Source organism: Squalius cephalus (genome assembly GCF_949319135.1).
Source record: "Squalius cephalus genome assembly, chromosome: 15".
NCBI classification, from domain to species: Eukaryota; Metazoa; Chordata; class Actinopteri; order Cypriniformes; family Leuciscidae; genus Squalius; species Squalius cephalus.
Genome location: NC_137136.1, coordinates 9,452,518 through 9,469,886, shown reverse-complemented (window position 1 = coordinate 9,469,886; position 17,369 = coordinate 9,452,518). Strand labels below are relative to the sequence as shown.

At 36.8% G+C, this 17,369-nt stretch overlaps 1 protein-coding gene across 4 annotated transcripts; it reads left to right on the top strand.

Annotated features, from left to right (window-relative positions):
• The first annotated feature begins 3,573 nt into the window (after positions 1-3,573).
• On the top strand, positions 3,574-16,636 carry sybu (syntabulin (syntaxin-interacting)). 4 transcript variants are annotated; one of them, XM_079895155.1, is made up of 9 exons: positions 3,574-4,030; positions 4,355-4,386; positions 7,301-7,355; positions 7,605-7,782; positions 8,007-8,210; positions 9,765-9,864; positions 10,273-10,422; positions 12,305-12,460; positions 13,429-16,636. In XM_079895155.1, the coding sequence occupies exons 3-9, from the start codon at positions 7,332-7,334 to the stop codon at positions 14,582-14,584; spliced, it is 1,968 nt and encodes a 655-aa protein (XP_079751281.1). In that variant the 5' UTR covers positions 3,574-4,030; positions 4,355-4,386; positions 7,301-7,331; the 3' UTR covers positions 14,585-16,636. The 4 variants fall into 4 exon arrangements, with proteins under 4 accessions (XP_079751281.1, XP_079751282.1, XP_079751283.1 ...); XM_079895156.1 differs by having other exon boundaries at positions 3,765-4,030; positions 12,308-12,460; positions 13,429-16,630; XM_079895157.1 differs by having other exon boundaries at positions 3,835-4,030; positions 7,301-7,348; positions 13,429-16,630.
• The last annotated feature ends 733 nt before the right edge of the window (positions 16,637-17,369 follow it).

Below are 17,369 nucleotides of genomic sequence, written 5' to 3'. Positions count from 1 at the left end.
GTGAAGTGCGCTGTACGCTCAAGAGTGCGAGGCTGCAGACACACACTCACTCACTCACGAGTCACGCCCACTACACAGAAGCTCCAGTATTTATTGGAGAACTTCTCCAGACTCTCTGAAAACCTTCTGAGTTGTTGTCGGTTTTGTTTTGTTTTTTGTTTTTTTTTTAATGTAAAAATTATTTGTAGTAATAGCAGTAGTAGCCTACTACAGTAGTAGCTGTTGTCAAAGTATTAGGCTAGGCCTACTATGATGATGATGATTATTATTATTAGGCCTATTAGGCTACATAATAGCGATACATAACAATAACATTATAAATAATAAATATTATAATTAATGTAGCCTACTATCTTAATTATTCTTTAAAAAAAATCTTAATTTAATATGATTAATTAATTGTACGTTTAGAAATTGTATAGGCTAGATGTGCTCTTAAGGACAGAGTAGAGCTTTAAAAAAAGTTTAGTCTCAGAAATGAACAAAAACGATGGACAACTATTGCTCGGTCTCAGGAGTCTGTCCTGAAAGGAAACTAACTTAAGTCATAGGCTAATCTCCGTCTCTGCACCAGGCAACGCAACAGGATGCCAGGTCTTCCAAACATGTTGACAGAGGTTAACAGGTTGACAAAAATATTCACATATCTATTGCACTGGCTACAAGTGATCATGCGAAAGCGCATCGTCTCGCGAAGAACTGCACCAGTCCTGTACAAAGTGGAAGTTGCTTAATATATCAATACCATTAATATGAAAAGTCGAAATAGAGAACTTATTTGCAGGTCAGTTGAGAATATGGGTCTGGTCTGGTCTGGTAAATAACTTCAATCTTTCGGAAGATTCAATCTTCAACGTAATACAACTCTATTAAAATCTATGGTTATATTTATTTCTAGACAGTCTTGTCTCATGCATATGTTAATATCCTAAAGCTGAAAGAATTTATTGTAACTAGTCGTCTCACTTCTATCCTCAGAATAACCGGCTGCAAGGCACTCTGTTAATTCTCCGGTTTCAAATGTCCCGTTACCTTGCGCTGCACTGCCTCCCTGCGGTTATCCATTGCAATATTGTTGCATTTTGGAAGAAAAAAAAAACTGCATGGCTGTCACATATACTTCGTTGAAGATTTCTCAGGGAAAGTTAATTTAAGTCATTTTCTCCATATTTGCGTGCACCATTTTTGAGACAGAATAGAATCTGTCTTTAAACAGGCAAAAATTTAAACAAATATGAAAAACGAACCTCAAGAAAATCATGAAACAGCAAGAATGTAACAGGCAGCCTAACATTGTTTTAGACAAAATAAATGGTATTCGTTTTCATATAAAACACGTTCAGTTCAGCACGACTGCCTATCACATTACATAGCCTAGTAGTTTCATTATTTTCCCTCCCACAACACAATTAGTAAATAATATGAAACCTTGTACATATTTGTATAAAGATACTTTATGACAAATGTATTTTTACACTAGGATAGACAGCGCCTACAACAAATGCATCAGTACTCACCCCATCACAACACTTTAGTACACTTTAATCATTTAAACAGTGAAAAGTCACTTGTCGTTCGATTATCTACCAGCAGAGGGCAATGAAACACCATATTATTATTATTGCGCGACCATCATATGATAAACATCAGATACAGTAGCCTATACTAGTCACATGTGTTTGCTTGTAACTTAATTTGTTGCGTTAAAGGTAGGATATAGCAATTTGTTTTACAAACACATTTTGTTATGCTGGTTGAAACTCTCATATCCTGATAGCAATCAGTAGCCTAATAGAAGTGGTCTAAATGTAGGCTATATCTTCTGAAGAAGTCACCGGACCAAAAAATTTCAATGATACGATGTCCCTGTCAACATGTATTTCCATACCTCCTCGCACCCTGCTCGTGCAGACATCACACAGCGTGTTCAGTAAGGCTATCCAGAGTTGTAGACAGACAGTCACCGAACGCCACAAAGAAAAAGCAGCTATTTTTTTTACAGTCTTGTCTTCCTGAACTAAAACAACGAGCTTATGCTGCGTTTATGTCTTAACCTAATTACGAGATGGCAACCCGATTTATCCTATGTCAACACTATAACGCTGAAATTAATCTACAGAAGTTAGGTGGTACAACTAGAATACCAGCCTGATCTCATGGCAATTCGTACGAATTCTACGAGGTGGCTAATTCGTACGAATTCATACGACCTCACTCGTACGAATTCGTACGATTTTTGCTAAATCGTACAGTATGAATTCATACGAATGACCTACCCCTGACCCCGCCCCTAAACCTACCCATCACGTGGGTTTAGACAAATGTACAAATTCGTACGAGTGAGGTCGTACGAATTCGTACGAATTAGCCACTTTTTTATCACTCGTACGAATTGTACGTTTACATTCATTATTGTAATGTTATGTGCTTTGAGACATGAGGTAATTTAACGCAATCTCTCGTCTTGTAATGCTTTGCAGAAGCTGCTGTGTGCAGCGTGCGCACGTTCATGTTTTGAAGGAGGCCTGCATGGCTTTGGAGACGCTCTGAAGGAAGAGTGGGATCTCATTGTTTCAAAGCTAGCTTGCTTTTGCTATCCTGTTCGAAATTGCCTAAACTACCTTTGAGAAATGTACAAAGTTTTTAAACTAAATGACCAACTAAACTATGTCTTTTGTGGTAAAATACGTTTGATCAAACTTCAGACATAATATACTTTGGATGTTACTCAATCGGCCTGAGAATCGTATCTGAAGAATGACTTCGAATCGCCCTGAATTCACGCTCGTTTGGTGAGTTGACTTCAGCACCATGGAGAGCCGACGTCTCCACTCAACTACACTCAGTCTTTTCTGTCAGCAGTGCTACTCAAGTAAGAACCCAATACCGAAAATAAACATCTTATGAGCTCGTTTTCTCATCTTAGATGGTCTCCCAGCCCGGTCAACTTAAGATGAGTTTTAGGTCAGGTCAGTTGGACAGCCTACGATCCTAAACCATTTTAGGCTGGATTTGTAGGAATAATGGAGAATGTACTTGATTCAAACACTTCACATGTTAATTTGAAGCATACATGAATAGAGTAGGCTATTATGCTACTTTTAGTTTTGTATTTAAATAAAAAAAAGTGTAAAAAGTAGTGGTATTGTTGACAAATTATAAAGTCATTTACCCGGTGTATCCTATTAAAAGTTTTGTAGAGTTTTCATTCTGATGTTGATAATGTTGATACTGAATGAGACTGCTATATATTTATTTAAAAAAAAAATATTGAATTGAAATACAAAATTATTTTCTTTAGAGCATTTTTGTTTTATTTTCCAAAGAGTAAAAAGGGTTTTCCATCACCATACTGTTCTTTTATTAATTAAAAATAAATTAATAAGCACTTTTTTCTTAACATAAAAATAAATTAATAAGCACAAGAAAATATCCACAAGCAAAAATTGAGTGATTGAGTCACTTCTTGGTGAGAAAGCTGTTATAAAACTGTCTATGATGATAATGAATAAAAACACCATGGGGTGTGGTGAAAGAACTAGACTGCTAAATAAAAGGTTGCGGGTCAGACTCATCCCCAATCCATTAACCATCCATCACTACCCTAAAGCAAGGGGACTTCTAGTCACTTTTGATAAAACATTAAGCCAAATGACTACTGTCATCAGTATAGGCTACTTACTAGCCTGTGAACCGTGCACGTCAATAAATCCGACTTGTTAAATCGCACTCGGACACGTAAGAGTTAATTCTTGCTGCTCGTTACATAACACACTTGGAACATTTACGTCGTACTGGCGATGTCAATCTCCTCAGCCTCTTCTGCTTGAGCACATACACTGATGCACTGAGATGTGCTGTGCGGAATAATCTGGCTTCTCTCGCAGACAGAGGCTGAGAGTCCTTCACATCAGATCAAAACAAGAGCTGAGGACCGAGAGCGCGCATTGTGTTGTTCTGAAGGGATACGGGGCTGCGCATGCTTCACTCTCACTCACAGGAATCAGGGATCCATCCAGCACTTCACGAGGCAAGTGTATTTACTTACTGCGTCACACTGTTGTTTTTCATAGCGGGGGTTTTTATGAACATATATTAACGAAAAGAATGTTATAGCCTATATTATATATTATTTCATTTGACTATTTTTAATTCGAAAAAGACATTGGTAGGCTACGGAAGCTTCAATTCAACATGTTTGCTCTAAATCTGAATAACACTGCTATTGTTTAACGCATTCTGTAAGATTAATGTTTATTCTGAAGAAACAATAGGAATAAAATACAATTTTGTCATCTATTAGAAAAGCAGTTTATTTTAAATCGTGTTTTTTTGTTGCATATTTGCTGTTTAGGTGGGGCAGAAGCGTCAACGTTTGTCAATCAGGTAACTTAATCAACTCTGATTTAATTGAGATTCATTTTTGCAAGCCAAAATATTATAAAACATCTGTCATTTGTGGGAAAGCTGAAAGAAAAAATACGTCGTGTCACAGAACGTTATAAAACACTATAAAGTTTGTTAAAAAGTTAACCTGTATTTAAGTTAGCCTACTTATAAGAACAAATTCTTATTTTCAACAACAGCCAGGCAAACAAGGTGAAAGTAATTTATATATATATATATATATATATATATATATATATATATATAAAATGTACTTTTTAAATTATTATAAATGATAAGCCTATATGTATTTTAATATCTGATTTAAGTATTAAAAAAAATTAATGAGAATCCTCTTTGAGAATAACAGGAATTAATTTGAACTGACATTAAAATGACAAAGCAAAATGATATACTTTTGCATTGTATATTTCTTAAAAGCTGGGAGAAATATCACCAAAAAGTATCAAGAGTGCACTGAATTCTCACTGGAAATAGAGATTTCACATCTACTGCACAAAAAAATCCTAGTCAGTTAAAAATGTATGGAATGCTGCGCAGTGTAGACTAAAAGAGAAGCAACTAGAGAAAATGAATTGCTGAAATTTGTACTCACTGACTAATATACATTGCCAACCTGTATTTAGGCATCCTCTTTTGTAGTCAAGCTCAAATGGCAACACTAAAACAAGCAAGCAGAGAAAGCACTCAAAGCCAGTAGCAAATGCATTTGTGCACATTACTCTCCGTCTCCAATAACATTGAGTCATCGTTGCTTTAGTGGACTAATGACAGAATGAGGAGTCACTGGTGCTGAGGCAACTAAAGTGTCTCTAGATCTTAATGTGTTGTGTTGACTAGGTATGTAGCCAGAGGACAGTCTGTTTACTTATATTTCTGCATATCGGAACTAAAAAGTAGTTCAAATTTACAGTATATTTTAAATATAAAAAGGCTAAAGAATAATATGTAAGATGATGTTGATTTTTACTGTCATGTTTTATGCATGAAATCATTCTTAATTAAATCAGAGCAGTACATTACATAAGCTGTTGTGATTCAATGAATATATATACCGGTAAGCTAACTCTGTGACTTCACTCCTGTTTATCACCTCAAGCCAGTCATGCCATTTCCATATAAGATGGATAAGAAGAGAGACTGCATCAGTAACTTCTAACTGTGTCAGGCTGAAACTAGTCTCAGCTTTTCTATTAGGCTGACAAGGAGTAAAAACACTAAGCTTCTTGTCCTGACACAAGACATCAGTTAAGTGAATGGCTGCCTAGTGTCACTGACCACTATCTGGCTTCTTTAATGGCTATGTTTCTCTGTGTTGCCTGGTTGTGTTGCTAAGGCTCTGACATGGGCTCCAAGAGAGAACAGTCTAGCTCCCATGAGTGGCAAATTGACAGTCAAAAGATTCTGATAGCTAATTGAATAAGGCAAAAAATATCGACACTAACGTTCAAAAGTTTTGGGGCTGGCAAGATTTATTAATGTTTCTGAAAGAAGTCTATTATAAAAAGTGAATAGTTGGATCAACTTAAAAAAATTACTTCAATTGGTAACACCTAAAGAAATTAAGTTTTCTCAACTTAAATGATCACGTTTTATTGTGAAAAACGTGATCATTTAAGTTGAGAAAACTTAATTTCTTTAGGTGTTACCAATTGAAGTAATTTTTTTAAGTTGATCCAACTATTCACTTTTTACAGTGAAGGCTGCATACAGTTGTTTAATCAAAAAACAGTAATATTGTTAAGTTTTATTACAATTTAAAATAAGAATTTTCTATTAAATGTAATTTTGTATCAATAATCAAACATTTGTGCTGCTTAGTATTTTTAGGAAACTGTGATACATGTATTTCAGGATTCTTTGATAAACAGAAAGTTCAAAAGAATAGCATTTTTTGAAATAGAAATATTTTGTATCATTTAAAAAAAAGTATTAATTTCTTTAAAAAAAAAAAATCTTACAGACTCATTTTCAGAACAGTTCACAAAACCTTTTTTTTTTCTTTAAATGAACCATAAACAATTTTTTAAAAGTGGCATAATACTTCATAATTTAAAACAAAGCAGTGACATAAGATACTCAAAATCAAGAAACATGTTTTCCATATCCGAAAGGAATGGGAAACCTACATAAAGGTTGTGCTTTGACTTCTTTTGTAAAGAAACATGGCATCCGGATGCAAAATGGAAAGAGGCGAGAACGCAGCTATGCGTGAAACTTAAGGGGTTACGTCATCCGCATTGAAAGCAACTCTAACCCTTACATAACCAACATCAAAAAGATACTGAAAAACAAGTCACACACACAGTACTGGACCAAATGGACCAATGACGTCATAGTCAATCAAGCGTGATACACTATATTAAATGATTCAGAAGCAGCTTTGGTCTGTTAGTCATGAGCAGATCTGGAACACCCAAAGCAATTAAATAAGTTAACCAGAAGGGTGGGGTTTTATCATCTCTCAAAACAGACAAGGATTAAATTGACCATATTACTTCCGTCTCAAAGTGCAAAGCCTTTTACATAACACTCGCTAAATTCACTGACCGGCAAATTAATCATGTTGAATAGGAGCACTGGATTAGTTTAATTTTGAATAAGAGTTCCTGCAGTTTCAATTCCAAGTACTAGTGAAATTAATTTAGATTTAGTGGGTGGCTGATGGGGTCCTTTCTTTTTTATGGACAATTTAGAATCACACTTTATCATACCTCCATTTCAGACATATAAGCTTCGTTCTATTTATAGAGCCGTTCATGAATTGGGTTAAAACAGCCTGGCATCTTGTGGTATGACCTCATTTTGTACACTGTTATCTTTCTTTTTCTGGTTTGCTTGTCATACCATCACCTCATGCTAAAGTAACCCGTTTCCCTTTTTTTTTTTACAGTTTTACTTGAAGTATTCCCTATTTAAGAAGAATGGGACCTTTGCAGATGTATGAGGTGCTTTACTATCTTAACTTTAAATTATTTTCCTTACTTTCCTTTTCCTTCCCAAACCCATTTTCCTTACAGCGAGACAAGCGGCATGCATGCAAGACTTACATTGCATACTGAAATAACACGCACGCATAATTTAGCTCAACATCAGCTTTAAAAAAGGTTAAATAACTCACCTCGGATGCTGGCTGTAGGTTGCTTGTCTCTATGTAATCGTAGCACCACCAGTTATCAATATTCCATTTCCTGCAGGTGAAGGAAAAGGGAAGCATGCGCAGCCGTATCCCTCGATTTGTCCTCCACCCCTTGCGTACTAAAGCAAAGGAGTCATCGGTGCCCAACATGCCATTGTCAGAAGAGGAGAGCAAGGATTTTGACATTAGCTCCCAGCACTCGAAAAGAACCATCAGCCCAAACAGCCTGTCCTCTGGTAGGCCATATGAGGTTGATAGGATCCTGATAGGATACTTGGGAATTTTATTCCAAGTATAATGAAGTATTAGATAAAAAATGAGCACTGAAATATCATGGATTTTGTGTGTTGATGTCCTAGTGCACTTGACCTTTCTGATAAGGAAAAGCACCATAGTATAACTTTTAAATGGGTGTTACATCATTGTGGAGCAGTATTTGAACATGGATCTGTCTTCTCAGATGACACTGGATGCCCAAGCAGTCAATGTGCATCGCCAACCAAGACCCTCTCAGGCTCTGACAACAGTCCAATGGGTTCACCCTCTCTGGGAGAGCGCACGGTCAAAGTGAAGAGAGTTCGGATGAACGTAGTGGCCGAGTGGAGCAAACCCACACAGAAGCACAAGAGAGAGAAGCAACAGCCTGCCTCCATCATGCATAAAGGTAATTTTATATAAATAAAACATAAAACTTGTTATATTCTAAAAGTGAACTAATAATAGGCTATATTGTATATAGTGCCTTTCTGATGCTCATGGACACTTTACAATCAATCAGAATAAAAAAAATATGATATTTTGATAGATATATGATTTACATGATTATAATAGCAGGCCAAATAGTCATGCTTTGAGTGAATGTTTATAAAACCGCATGTTTTTCTGTATTCGGAAAAGTATGTCAAATTAGAATGATTGGGTTAAGAAAGCTGATGTTTGGTTAGTCCCTAAAACAGGACAGTTTGTGCATGAAATCCTTTTTTCCACTGGGATGCAAGTACAAACATGTAAACACATGCAGCTCTATTTCCTATCTCCCTGTTTCTTATTTTGAAAGAATGGTGCGTAATTAATTTATTTAATGTGATGGTCACACCTGCCTGTTTAATCCATTTAGATGTTCTTGAGACTGGGTTTCTCTGATGTCTTTACTTGAAGACATAAATAATTGGAGGCAACACAATCCAGGAAGCAGCAGGTGCCATTAGCTTGATTACCCTGTCTCATTGAGGCCACTGATTGGTTGGCTTGTAGATGGCCAATCAGTGCAATTAAAAGTAGATGGCTCCTCCCACTGCTTGTGAGAATTCACAGCATTTGAGCTTGTTTCGTATTGAGCAACAGCACAATTTTGTGATTGTTAGTGAGTGAGTCACATTTGTTCGGTTATTTAGTTGGTTAGTTAGTAGAAATATTTAAAAGAGTGCACTTTATCATGGTTTTGTCAAAAGGAAAGAGAAGCTTCTCAGGTGTGTATATTTTTGGGAAAAACTTTTGAAAAAATGAAGATCTTGAATTATCTTACCCCCAGTATCCTTGTCTGTCAGTCACCTCTTTTAGAATTAAATGCTTAATACATTTATTTATTTTTCATTCCCAAAAAAATGACTGCATTATCTGAAACATGTCTTGATCTGATATAAGGATGTCTAATATATAGTTCAGAGAGTTATCTCTTCGCACTCCTACTTCATCTCAATGGAAGTTCAAGGAAGTACGTACTTAATGTTAGATCTTTTTGCAGGAAACAGAGGAAATATATAAGAATATTCCATGCTTTTAGGAACCCTTGCACTGGTAAAACCGAAAATATGAAATGTTTGCAATTAATATGTTGCTTGCAAGATGGAATACATTACTTTTGAATGGCTGTCAAAGCAGAAACAGTGGTCTAAGTGCTAAAGCTAACTAGAAAAGTTAACGGTTGCAGCTAAGGTGATATTCAAAAGAAATCAAATGTGAAGGACTCGTCTGAAAGATTCAGTCTTTAACTTTCCCAGCTATAGTTCTTCCATAATGGAAGCAGGCAATGTTTGTCACAGAAGTGTGTTACCCTATATCCTCTGACAAGCCTCTTTGATCTGGCTACTGGAAATATGCTAATTTGAAACGTGCTTGGGTTGTGCATTTGCCCGGTTTGAAGTATCTACTTCTACTTTTTTTTTCTTTTTTTTAGAGGAAACTTTAAACTTTTGATCTCCATTTTTATGTACTGTAGCCAGTGAGACAGATTTCAGCTCATCTAGCAGCACTGGAAGCTACAAGACACGTGAAACTCTGCCCAGCAACTCCACAGGGAAGATCTCATCATCTCGCAGGTATGGTTTATGCTTTATTTTATGCACTGTATCTGTAGCCTAATACAAGATGGCTGATATTTGGGGGTTTTTTCTGTAAGATTTGATATTTCATCCAAGTCGTCTTACAATTTTGCATGTTGCCTCAAACAAAAAAAGACATTTTATTGCTTTTTTAAAAAAATATATAATGTTTAAAACACTGTGCATTAAACAATGAGGCATCATTGTTGTCATATGATCTCATTAAATGCATGTTAAATTCAGTAAATGGTGTACATATGGTGGATTTTAGCAAATGTGCAGTAGTAAGTTCCATGCATTCTGATAGAATGTTTTGCATGGTTGTTTTTTATTCCAAACATAGCCTACATGTCTTGCCCATTATGACACAGTCCTGTCCTATTTGCTTGCTCTTATCTCCCTCAGTCGTGGGCCTCACATCAGGAGCCTGCCTGTGTTTAAGCCCGCGGGAAGCCCCACCGCCTCTCGCGACGCAGAGCTTTATGCCCCATACAGGATGCCCCCCAAAGCCCCTTCTGTCACCAACAGCAGTACCAACTCCAGCTCTACCAGAAGGTATGAACCAGGGGCAGAAACCAACAAACAGACAGACAGGAGGCTGAGGACTCGACAGGAAGTTGAGAGCATGTTCTACGCAGGGCTCAGGAACCATACAGATAGAGTGTGTTATCGCGTCCTCAAACTCTTCACAGAATAAAGGATTAGATTGGTCACGGTTTGGCTCTGCAAGGCTTTGTGGGGATTTTGACAAAATTGTCTGCTCTCATTTTGCCCACGCAGACAGCAAATCTGTTGACTGGCTGATGGGAGTAAAGTGTTTTTCTGTGCCAGGTTTTTGTAGAGAGGGTGAGGGGGGCATTAATATTTCATGTGTGCGCAGTCAGTATGCACAGTCAGGGAGTGTCGTTTTGCTTGTTAATAGCATGATGTGGTGTTTCTGACTTTTTTACTTTCCCTTTTATGGGATGGAGGGTTAAAAAACAGTGGGTTTTCTCGCTGACATGGTGGAAAGGAGTGAATCTGGGTCATTCTGGCATATGTAGCTTCCATTTATTTTTATTTAATTATTTTTATAACCCACACTCTCCATTATGATTCTTTTTTTCTATATCTAAGCACAGAATGTGTGTGTGCTCTGTAATGCCTGCCTGGGCTTTTTCAGAGTCCTTGTTTGTTCTTCTATTGTTCCATCTCTGGCACAGATGCAAATTTGACTTCAAAGCAACTTAGCAGGTTGCTAGGAGATTGTGCCTCTAGTCAGATAAAAGGGTCATTACTTTGATTCTTTATTTCTTTATTTCTTTCTTTCTTGAAATTGTTTACTAAATACTAAAATTGTTTATCATATATATATATATATATATATATATATATATATATATATATATATATATATATATATATATATATATATATATATACACAGTATATGTATGTATGTGTATATATATATATATATATATATATATATATATATATATATATATATATATATATATATATATATATATATATATATATATATACACAGTATATGTATGTATGTGTATATATATATATATATATATATATATATATATATATATATATATAATATATATATATACAGTATATGTATGTATGTGTATATGTATATCTATCTCTATCTATCTCGTTGGAACTATGGTTTCTATGGAAATATACATGTATACATATATACATTTCATAATTCGCTGTCTAATGCATGATTGTTTAGGGTTTTTTCCCCTCTCTCTATTGACCATGGGGTGCGTTTCCCAAAAGCATCGTTAGCCAACTATGGTCGCAAGTTCCTTCGTTTTCAGCATAATCAACGAGTCTGTGTTTCCCGAAACCATAGTTCCAACGAACATTTGCAAACAGCATCACAAAGCTGTGTGGTTGGAACGACAGCTCTCGACCTGTGAAGCACAGTTTCTTGTTTGCATTATGTGGACTCAATAAATCCTTATCTTGAGTAAAATAAGCAAGCTGACATTCAGTACAATCTATATCTTTTATTTTGAATATATACAGATTTTATTTACATCTTTTAGTTTGTCAAGAGATTTAAAGCTCTGTTTTGTGCATGTGCGTATTTTGAGCCTTTGATTGAATCTGAAAATAAAGCAAAATAAGTCCTCAGATGCCATGTAATTCATGGTGAGAATCTGGCATTAATTCGATCTCAAACGGATTCATTAAAAGAAGTTATTACTCCACCACCTGTGTGACATAATTAATCAACGTGGTTTCGTAACTAGCTTGTGTAATGTATGCTCTATGAAGTTTTTCATATTAGAAAATCTTGAACATTTAAGATTTTGCATTGGAAACAGTAACTAATTACACAAACAACAGGCCATTAAGCTCTTCTTGTAGCTTTCACATTACCATGCTGCATCACATTTTAAAAAGGTAAACCTGTTTTTACTTTCAGAAGAACTACTCCTGTGCGCTACCATTCCTGCGGAGACAATCATGGCATCAAGCCTCCCAATCCAGAGCAGTACCTTACCCCTCTACAGCAGAAAGAGGTATCCATACGACACCTCAAGACCAAGCTCAGAGACTCACAGAACACAGTTTGTGACCGGTAAGACTCTGCTTTGACGTACATGGGCTAATATGTCACTGTTCAAATTGATGGGATTAGTTAGGGGACTCCCTTAAAGGCCCACTGAAGTGCCTTGGAACGAGCAGCTTTGTATGATGCATTGATGTAACTTCCACTGAAACAGGAAGCTAAGGTGGGACATATTGAATGGCTCCTCCCCCTTTTCAAATGGCCAGTAGCGTTTAGTTTACCTCACAGACTGCAAGTCGTACTTGACAGCAACATGGAAGCGATGATACGTTGGATTCAGTAGTAGAGGTGTGAATAATTTCTTGCCATTTCCTTCTCGTATGATTTCATTTTTATTCATGGAATAAAATGAGCGTTTGGGCAACCGAACACACATCTCCAACCCATATTGCTTCGTGATGTGTCAATGGTCGCTTTGGCCAGGTAGTATATTTATAGCATAGGGAGCGGGACGCTTCAGATTCTAGAGAGCATTTGATTGGACAGAATATGTGATGAGAAGCTGAAGTACGCAGTGATGTCATGAAAATCCGTGATCCATTTTAGCGGAAGCGAGAGACCGTCTCTCTTTGTCTTTGTTTTGGAACACACCAGCTTATTCATAACCTTAAGGCTAACATATTCATACTTAAGCTAAAAAACTTACATTTTGATTTCAGAGGGCCTTTAAGAACAAATTTTCCATTGGAAATCTGCTAACATGCCTGGTTTTCATTCATTTATGATTGTTCATACACATACATTGCTATACTAATCACTGCTTTTACCTCTGAAGAGTTGTATAAAACACAGTAGAAGATATTAAGCTAATGTTAGTTAGTAGTCACTGCATGAGTATGTTCTAGTAAAACTACAAGAAAAGGCAGCATTGAGGTCAAGTTATGTAACTAAAACTGAAACAAATGAGATTTTTAATTGCAATTCCCTCAAGAGCTCTGACACAATTCAAACACTGATATCACATTGATGGGTTACAGGGAGACTGAGATTGTGGAGCTGAAGTCCCAACTGGGGCGTATGCGGGAGGACTGGATAGAGGAGGAATGTCACCGGGTGGAAGCTCAGCTTGCTCTTAAAGAAGCTCGCAGAGAGATCAAGCAGCTACGTCAAGTAGTGGAAACCATGAAGAACAGCCTCGTGGAGAAGGACAAGGGCATCCAGCAGTACTTCATTGACATAAACATCCAAAACAGGAAACTGGAGTCCTTACTCCACAGCATGGAGTTAGCGCAGAATGGCTGCTACTTACAGGATGAGCCGACGTTAGACTTTATCTGTGAGTCTCCAGAAATATCTGCCGCTGGCAAGTTGGAGATGGATCTACATGGTGAGGAACAAGCGGTGGAGGAGATGGCTGATAGTGAGCTGCTGGCCAATGACGAGATGGCCAACAGAGCAGAGATTCTGGAGCAGGTTCTCATGTCCACTGCTGTCGATTCAAGCCAGGACGGTGGCACCAAGATCATTCCCCAACCAGGACTGTCCACCCTGGAGACGAGTGTCTCGGAAAAGAGCACAGAGGAGAATATCTCAAGCGACCCCTTTGGTGCAGAAGATAAAGGTGTCCAGACGGATGAGATGATCTACACCGCTGATCTCCAAGCTCTCCTTTTCCAACTGCTAAAGCTCCAGGGTGGCGGCTTCTCTGGCCTCCTTATTCCTTCTCCCCACCAATCCCAGGAATTACCTTCAGCGCAGGTTCCCAAAAAGTCTGAGGACTTGCTTGAACCACAAAAACCCATAAAGAAGAAATTACCTGAAGCACAAGACAAAGAAGTCAAAGATGTTGGCCTCATTTGCACCAACACTGCACAAAATGCTCCTAGTGATTCCGGTCTGTGCGTTTCTGAGCCCGGAATGAGTCCAGAGTTCATGGAGGAGCTGAATTTCGACCTGAAGAATTCAAAGAACATCTCTAGCATGGCAGTGGTGGGGAAAAGCCACTGGAGCAACAACTTCTTGGTGGATCTGGTTGCTGTGGCGGCGCCCGTGCTGCCCACCGTGGCGTGGCTCTACTCGCAGCACGGTTTGGTCGGAGGGGCTCCAGTGTACAACATTGTATCTTTGATTCGAGGCTGTTGCATTATGGGATTGCACTCACTCCGCCATGTTTCTCACGGGCCAGACACTTAGTAGCCCTCACCCACATCTACAACAAGAGCACTTAAACTTTATCTTCAAGTAGAAATTGTGGTTTTGCACACGTGATTATACGCATACACTTATTTTCCGTTTAGTTGTGACATTCCTACTTTGCACTGTGTATTTTTGCCAGCTGAGGCACAAAGGATGAATTTATGGGGATATAAAGGGACTTGATTTGTCTTTTTTTGTTGTTATTTATTACCCTTATGTTTGCGTGTATAAATATATAAATATTTTTGCAGAATCTGATCATGTAGGTGGTTATGTTGCTCAAGTCTTGTTCTTTGCTGACTGTTATTCCCTGCTTTTTATAAGAGTCATTTGGAGTGACATAGGGGTTGACTGTCAGTTGACCATTATTTTTGTTGTAGGTAAAATGTTGCTTGTGTTCCAAAAGAACAAAAACCTTCTGCCAAACCTTAAATGTTTTCAACCTTTTGTGTTAAGTGAAACCGTATTTCTCTCCTGGAGTTCGAGCTTTTTACATGTTGCTCTGTAAACTGACATTTCCTGAAAGGCAGCGCTTGCCACAGTACAGCAAACACTTGTTATGTGCCTGAGCTATGTGCAATATTTTTGTTTATATCAGATGTATATCATTATATTTATTATTAACGCATGGAAAAACCCCTTCAAGTTTGGCCTTTTATTGTGTGGTAAAATTGTCTAATGTCCCACAATAAATCAGTTCTTACAGAAAGCTCTACAGAGTTTAATGACTGTCATTTACAAAGTACTACACATCCCCAACCATTTTCATGGTTGCTTGTCAGAGGTGGACAGTAACAAAGTACATTTACTTGAGTACTGTACTTAAGTACACTTTTTGAGTATCCGTATTTTACTTGTTTTTTTGTTTGTTTTTTTGGGAACTTTTCACTTTTCACTACATTTGAAAGACAAATATCATACTTTTTACTCCACTACATTTCTGTCAAGGTCCTTGAGCAGAAAGTAGTAACATCAGTCAGGGGATGATTTTGGTTGCAGGGGTATTTTGGTTGGAAATGAAAGTCGGGTTTGACATCAAAACCCAACGTCAGATTGACGTTAGTGATGGGAAGTTCGGATCATTTTACTGACTCTCTCGTTCATCAAAATGAACGAATCTTTATTTGAGTCATTTCGTTCATTTAAGTGGCTTTAAATGTTATACTTTTAACAGCCAAATTCCCCGAAAACATCCACCTGCGCAATCTCGATCATATTTTGAATGAAGAAATCATTATAATGCAGCCAAAGATAATTTACAGGGAACATATTTAATTTACCTTCCGAGTCTTTGGTTCATTTGTCATGTGACGCAAGCAATGAACGGATCGTTTGCGAACGACACATCACTAATTGACGTCAACATCCAAAGTTGGACAGATGTTGGACTTTGGTTGGAAATGAAAAATGTTCATTTTCAACCACAATACAACGTCTGTCCAACGTTGGAGATTGACGTCAATCTGACGTTGGGTTCTGACGTCAACCTGATTTTCATTTTCAACGTTGGATTTGGTCTTCTAAATGCGAAATTTGTCATCGTTTTGGAGCACACTAGATAACTAAGGCTAACATATTCATACCAAAAGCCAAAAACCTTTTCATAGATACTTTAAATAGGGCACTATTTGAGGGAACAGCCATTTGGGCGTCCGAAACCATTGTGGACGTTAGTGCACTTATTCAATCTCACATTCAATCCCACTACTGGAACTGTGTTCTAAATTTGATATGAGGGTATGGGGTGATTTCGGACACAACCAATATCTGATTAACGTGAATATTATTACTAGTCTTCTCGACTAGATGTCATCCTTTTTTCTTTCTTTTTTTACCTTGTAAGATGTTACAACAGGGTCCTTTTTGTTATAAATGTCTGCATAATTTGATCGTGCTTTCAGCTACCAATAAGAGTGTAGTATTGTTGTACAATTGTTGTTCTAAAATTGGTGCATAAAATGCAAAAAAGAGTTGGTTGATTATCTGGGCCTGTTTTTCAGGTGCATCTCATACATTTTTAAATAAATATAACAAAAATCTCCATAACCCAAGAATGAAAGTGATGTTTTATTCTGGAGAAAAAGGTTTAAAGCCCAGCAAAGTGAGTTAAAGTGAGTCTTAATCTCCAGGATTAGCTTTAATCCTAGATTAACGCAGTTTAATTCTTTGCTGTTCACAAGATTACGTTTCTTTAGAAAGCTAGTTGTTGTTTATAAAGCAATATTTTAAGAAACCAAAATATAGATTTTGTAATGTCTATGCCATACCTACATTAGCATTTCCAACATTGTGTTTCATAACATTATATATTTTTATATTAATCAAATAAAATTGCCAACTAATGTCATAGCTATAGCATTTTGTGCATATACACACACACATAAATAATATTTTTACATATATATTTTTTTTTTCTTGATTGGAAATGACAGACATTGACAGACAAACAACAGTTTACGTTTCATGCATCATGTCTATTTCATTTTATGATGGATTTTAATATTTAGATTGAGAGTGTGTTAAGATAAATCAATTTATATAAAATGAAAAGCAAAACTATTTATAAATATAAAAATGAATCAAAATAAAACATTAATAAGGTTAAGAAGTTTCTAAGACAGTTGTACTATGACCTTTATATAACAAAAAGTAAAATAATAATTATAAAATAATAAAAGAAAATTTACATAAAGTGCTCTCACTTGACGAAACAACCTGTCATTTGTTTTAAGATAAATCCTGTAGGCAGCGACAGACCTGCCCAGGACTCAAACACACACAC

Coding starts and splice junctions, on each gene's coding strand:
- sybu (XM_079895155.1), top strand. CDS start 7,332: ATGGGACCTTTGCAGATGTATGAG. Junction 7,356..7,604: donor GACCTTTGCAGATGTATGAG/GTGCTTTACTAT, acceptor CATTTCCTGCAG/GTGAAGGAAAAGGGAAGCAT. Junction 10,423..12,304: donor AACTCCAGCTCTACCAGAAG/GTATGAACCAGG, acceptor TTTTACTTTCAG/AAGAACTACTCCTGTGCGCT.